The following is a 6,424-nucleotide window of genomic DNA, read 5'->3' as shown; positions in this document are numbered from 1 at the left end:
AAACAACTTGCTTCAATCATAGACTGTATATTAAATAGGTTTCAACCTATTTAATATACAGTCTATGGCACAAACTTGCTATCTGGACTGTTGTACTCATTTTTGGATGCACAACTGTTAAATATTGTTCCACTTGTGATAGATTTTTGTTATGAAACTGCTTTGAGTGTGTAAAAGGAGCTCAAAAATAAAACTAAAAGATTTGTACTATAATGTCATTTTCATTTTGTTTAAATGGGTGGGATGACACTGGCATTGAAGAAGTTCAGGACCTGCAATTCAGGACTTGCTATCAAAGTACAGAATTTTGAACGATACCCAGCCCTAAGAAGGCAATTTCCATCAATATGTGCTCACTCACAACTAAAGAGCTCTCCCCAAGGCAGAGAAAAAAGAAATACGGTGAAATGATGGGCTGCTTGCCTCTTATTATAAGAAAAACTTCATTTTGACCAAACAAAAAGATCTACTTCCATGAAAAAAGAAATAATTACACTTCCAGTAGTCAGACTTCATTAGTTTTGCTGCCTTATGATAGTTTACTTGTTAAGGACTAAACAAATCCCAAAAAAATAAATAATAATAGAGTTAAAAAATCATATATTGCTACTCACGGACGGTTCTGATCTCCCATGTGCACAAATAAAAGTTTCACTCACTCCTGACGATTGTATTAACATATGTTAGCATTAGCTCTATCACCCGACGTGGGATGCTTTCAGCAACTCCTCAAATAAACTCAACAGATTGACACAAACAAGACAGAAAACAAACAAGTGCATCATCTGATTTGTTCACCTTCGTCCACACTAGATCCAGCTTCAGAGTTTCACAGCACCCATCTTTTATCCTAACAGCCTGCGCACCTCCACCTGCCTGCCTCTGAAACACAGAAAACAGCTCCAGTTTTAAAGTTGCTACATCTTTAACTTGAGAAATGCCAAATGGGGGGTAGAATCCAAAAGATATGTCTCCAACAAACTGCCAGTGTGTGTGTACTAATGGGGAAATAGTTCAGTAGTAATATTGTGTATGAAAAGACATTCTGTCTCATGTCATGGCACTGCTGAGAGGGGTTTTATCCAATGGCGAGAGTCTTGACAAGGCCACAGTGAAACTTCCTGATGTGGCGGTACAGGTCCCCTGACTGGGTGAAGCGCCGTTCGCACCACTTACAAGCATGAGGCTTCTCACGTGTGTGGACTACCGCATGCCGACTCAAGTTATGGGAGTACTGGAAGCTCTTGCCGCACTGGCCACAGGTGTATGGCTTCTCGCCAGAGTGCGTGCGCTCGTGGCGTTTGAGCGTATACATGCAGGAGAAGGTCTTGTTGCACTGCATGCAGGTGGGGACCGAGCCGTCCGGGGAAAGCTTGGAGCGGGCGCCGTCCTTCTCGCGGAAGTGTGAGCTGAGGTGCAGTTGCAGCACGTGGGGGCTGGGGAAGACTTTGCTGCAGAGGGGGCACACGCACACCTGTTGCCCCGGGGGCAGGAGCACCCCGCTGGAGGTGGAGATGTCTGAAGAGGCCAAGTCGTCCTCCTCCTCCTCCTCGCTGTCCCCCAGCAGCCTCCCCCTCCTCTCCTCTACCTCCCTGCCCGGGGCGCCCTCCCTCCTCCTGCAGGCCTCCCCCTCCTCGTCCATCAGGTCCTCCTCCTGGGAGAGCAGGGCGGCTGTGGAGCCGTTGTTGCCTGGGAAGAGGGCAGCGAACCCTGTCACCACTGAGCTCCTGGCACTATTCCCAAAGCGCTGGCTCTCAGGGCTCATCGGCTCACTGTCCTCCTGCTCTGACAGCAAGTCGTGTTCGTCTTTAACAAGTGGCTCAGTGCCCTGCTGCTGGCTGTCGAGGGCCAGCTGTCCCGAGACGTAGGAGGGGTGTAAGGGATCTCTGCTAGACAGAGGCTTGAAAGACAAATCCAGTGCACAGTCCATGTCATCTGAAGCCCGGGACCTCTGGGACAGCGATACGGTGGAACTACTGACATCAGCTTTTGTTTTTCCAGCTGTTTGGACGCAGGGCTCGGCCTCTGCTGACACATAATTGACACCTACAAGGTCCGGGGACCTGCCAGAGTGACCGTTCGCCTTCTGCCTGCTCTGCGCAGACCTATCACAATCTGTGACAGCCAGCCTGACTTCGCTGTTGTCCATGTCAAACTCCTCCGCCGGGGGGGCCCTGTGCAGCCCCTGAGACTGTGTCTGGGGCTGTCGCCGGATGAGCTGCTTACTGTGCAGCTCGCTGTCGGAGGAGTTCTCCCTGTCCAGACAGCTGAGTCCCAAACCCTCGCTCATCTTTTCATCCAGAGAGGAGAGCTCCTTATCTTTAAGCTTGCCTTTACACACTTTGACTATATCGTACATGTGGAGGTAACTGGCTGCTGCCAGGACATCCTCCACCGGGAGAGTGCTGAATTCCAACTTCCCCTCATACATAAATTCAAGGAGCAGACTGAAAGCCGGGGCTGTCACAATGTCACTGTTGAGATGCACAACGTCCCTTTTGTCCAGCTGGTCCCTGTAGAAGAGATGGAAGTACATGCTGCAGGAGGCCAGCACGGCTCTGTGCGCCTTGAATCGAGCCTCGCCGACGAGAACAGTGCAGTCACAGAGGAAACCTTGGTGACGCTGCTGACTCAGACACTGCAGCAACTGGCGGCTATGGTCTGGGAACTCCATTCTTCCTTCATAACCTGATGAAAAACAGGAAAAACAGGATACTGGATAAACGGAATGAAGCCATTTGAGGGCAGAGCTGAGCAGTTGAAGCATATCAGAGGCAAACACCAAGAAACTAAAGCAGACAGAATAAGAGGAATAACTTTAAGACAAATAAAATAAATTATTTAAAAGTATGAAAAAGCGTGCAAGAGCTTAAACCTAAATAAAAGTTCATAAAATGGTTAAAACTTTCGGCTTTGCATCAATAACTTTATCCAACTTGAGAACAAACATAAATCCCACATTCTTTCCAGTGGTGCAGGACACGCTACGCTGCGCTCACCCACCCATGTTATCACGGATCCACTCTCCAAATTCTCCGAAGTATTCCGCTTTCTAGCACTCAGCCTTACTTCTTGAGCTTCGCCAAAATTTGGCGAAAAGTGACGCACCGGAGCCGCGTTTCCAGACGCACAGCGGCCAAACAGCGGTGTGTTTACAGATAACACAGACGGAACTGGGAATGAGAGTGCTGCTGGTCCATCGAGAGGAGAGAAGGAAGGTGAAAAAATAAGAGCAGTGCAGACTAGTGAGTAAACTGGTGCTCTGTTTGCTAATTACACTGCAAGCTGTGGAGTCAGCTGCTCTGACATCACCGCAATGGAAACGCTACCTCCAGCTGTGCTCCCCTTTATGCCATATGTTAACTCTGGGCCACGCAGTCCGAACAAGACACACAACTTGTTTAAAAAAAAAAAAAAAAGAAGAAGAAGAAGAAAGATTTGATTTATAAGTGTCACAAGATCACACGCCATTTCTAACTCTTTCAATCCGACGATTTATCTCCAAAAAACTGCAACCGCACATGGGAATAAAAAGCTTTTTTGTGGCACTCGTGAGACACAAGCGCACAACTGTGTGATATTAGTTTAAAGGGGTTCATTTAAAACAGAAAAGGCAGATTGTTATAAGAAAGTCGTGTGAAATTGATATTTAAGTTGGATGCCGCCGAAAACAATGCATAAGTATATTTTTAGCGGCGTCTTTGAAGACAAATAAAAGTGTGAGTATCGGAAAGCAGAGCCTGGAGGCGCAGTAAGCCGAGCTCCATGTCCGTGTTGGGAAACGCATTGCTGGGAGCCTTTTAAACAGCAGAGGAACTCGCAGCAAAGCCAACTGCGCTGAACGAAGCGGCGAAGGGGACAGACACTCTTTTAACTTTCGCTTTCCGCCGCTACCGAAGCACAAAAACGCAGTACTCACATTTACTCCCGCCCGGATCGTCGAGTTCTCTCCTAGAAGCCCCGGCGTCCTTTCATGATGTGCGGCCAGATGTTCGCTTCTCCTTGTCGTTTCTTGAGCTTCACAGTCCCGACCCTGGCAAGGCAGGCTGCACTCAGCGCTGCTGTGTGTCAAGCAGGTTGATAATGGCACAAGTCTCGCGATATCAGCGCGGCCCCACAATAAGTTCTGTACTACTCCGTGAATTCACACAGCGGCAGCAAGTAGCAGAGTACACTGGGAACATCAATTGGCTGCCTTATTAAAACACCTGTCCCATGAGCAGGAAAGTGGGGGGGGGGGGGGGGCGTTCAGGGTGATGAATCCTAAAGTGTGGCGAGGCGAAGGACTGGACATGTAGAACAATGGCTGATCGCTGACAACACACAGGTTTAATCTAAAAATAAAAACAAAATCTTTTTGGTAACATGCTGCTACAAGTAGACTGCTTAATCCTTAATGCTGCAGGTTTAAATGTGTTATTAGATTGATCTTTCCTTTCCTACCAAGACCTGATTGAAGATAATGGGATTTTAAATGTTCATATTTTCTCGCTCAGGCAAATATACAAGTTTTATTTATTCAGCTTAATTAAACTGAAAACTTTCAGCATTTATTTTTCAAAACAATTAAAAATGTATATAGTTTTGCTCTTATAAAGTTGAGTTCTTTCAACTCAAACTCTACTGACTTGAAATGAGTTGAATGAATGTACTATACTCAGTTCAATCAACTTATTAAATCAGGTTTCTCAAGAAATGTGATTGGCATATTGGCAGACTTCCCAGCAATCATTGTTTATGAGTTTAAACTTTCCAAAACAGTTCTTTTTTATAGTTTAAAGGGACTTTTATAACATGTAACTCGAAGGAACAAAAGCACATCTAATCAATTTACAGCTTTATTAGTTCAAACAGACTAAGGTCTTCATCAGAGTCAACATTTGTAACATTTCCATATTAAAATGTATAAAAACAGTCGACATATGTTATATATTTCATTATGTTGTGTACTTACTTTATCCCAAATGGTCCAGGAATGTTCAAATGCAGAGAAATCCATGATTTATTCAATGTAACAATGTGTTTCCTGATAGCTGTTGCTAACTAGTTGTTATACAATCTGGGAAAACTCTGTCAGATACTTAAGAGAGTGAGGAAGGAAGTTGGTGAATGTGACTAAATGTAGTGTGAAAAAATCTTTAAGATTATCTCCGTGAGCATGATTTCTGCCTGAGTCAGATAAATTTTAATCAGCTATGGTGGTTGTTTAGAAGTTAAGATAAGAAAGTTCTAACGAAACTTGACTTCCCATCATGCATTGTTTGTGAGGTAAAACCCCTCTGAGAACCTTCTTTTTTAAAGAAAACTCAGATGTGTCTCTAATGAAGTCATTGTTGTTTTAAAAAAGCAATTGTTTGTATTTTCATTACTATGACTGAAAACTTGGTGGTTCTGTTGAGCATGTTTTCTCAAGAACAGAACTGATATCAAGTTAGTCTGTCTTTGCAAATTCAGTCAACTTTTAAGGCAGCAAAAACAAATAGTTAATTTTTTACAGTGTTCAGATCCAGAATGTAAATTCAATTTGCAGGCTTCCCAGAAACATTGCCTGTGTTTTTTTTTTTTCTTTGTTTTTTTTTTAATACATCCGCTGTGGATGAAAGAAACACTTTATCTCCACAAAGACTTGTTATCTGTGAAGGTAACCAAATGGATACAAAGAATTATAAATCATGCTTTGTGATTTGGAGGGTCAGTGGACTATTGGGAACTTTTAAGGGCTGTTCTCTCTAATCCTACTTTGGGTTGTGGAATTCCCTGGCACCACACCACCCAGCGCCTTTGTTGTCCCAGACCACACCACCAGGTCCTGGCTGTGATTTATTTGGCCTAAATTGTCTTAAGATGGGAACTGCGCTGATTTATGTGGGCTAACTTTGAAAAAAGTCGCAAATTTGTCCAGTCCAGTAATTGTTAAAGCCAGAGATGGTGGCACAGTGGAGAAACAGGGGCTCGAGGTTGCAGCTGCTCATCTCGTGGCCCCCCCCACACCCCCATCCCACCCCTCCTCCTCCTCCTGTCCCTCCCCGTGCTCCCCCAACTGCTTCAGTCACCTTTGCCCTGTGTTCCAGCTGCCGTGTGTTTTGAAAGGGCCATTTGCAGCTCCTCGCAGCCTTCTGACACAGAGGGGAATGAGCAATGTGACGGGAGGCGGCAGCCACTGGTCGAAAGGGGCCACCGGCTAGATTCTTATCCACTTACTGCTTTATTCCATTTTTAGTCTGGCTGTTGCTGTTACAGCGGGTGGATATCTGCACTCTGGTCATGTCCAGATGATCATAAGCAAGACAGTGTCATGATCCCGAAATAAAAACTCTTTTATTTGTTCTAAGAGCTTAATTGGTATTGAGCAAGAAAAAAAAGATGATGATGATGTTCTTCCTTTTTTCACAAAACACCAGGGCCTGTATTGCAGAAATCTCCT

At 44.9% G+C, this 6,424-nt stretch overlaps 1 protein-coding gene across 2 annotated transcripts; it reads right to left on the bottom strand.

The window, feature by feature from the left end:
* Nucleotides 1-212: 212 nt before the first annotated feature.
* Nucleotides 213-4,097, bottom strand: zbtb42 (zinc finger and BTB domain containing 42). Of its 2 annotated transcripts, none has more exons than XM_084742425.1 (2): nt 3,920-4,097; nt 213-2,688 (listed from the first exon to the last, which is right to left on the bottom strand). In XM_084742425.1, exon 2 carries the CDS (start codon nt 2,672-2,674, stop codon nt 1,079-1,081), a length of 1,596 nt encoding a protein of 531 aa, XP_084598551.1. In that variant the 5' UTR covers nt 2,675-2,688; nt 3,920-4,097; the 3' UTR covers nt 213-1,078. The 2 variants fall into 2 exon arrangements, with proteins under 2 accessions (XP_084598551.1, XP_084598550.1); XM_084742424.1 differs by lacking the exon at nt 3,920-4,097 and adding an exon at nt 3,004-3,860.
* Nucleotides 4,098-6,424: the final 2,327 nt, after the last annotated feature.

The sequence above is a fragment of the Lutjanus erythropterus genome, chromosome 18, assembly GCF_056507025.1.
Source record: "Lutjanus erythropterus isolate fLutEry1 chromosome 18, fLutEry1.hap2, whole genome shotgun sequence".
NCBI lineage: Eukaryota > Metazoa > Chordata > Actinopteri > Lutjaniformes > Lutjanidae > Lutjanus > Lutjanus erythropterus.
The sequence above is the reverse complement of the archived record's forward strand: the minus strand, read 5'-3'. Positions and strand labels throughout refer to the sequence as shown.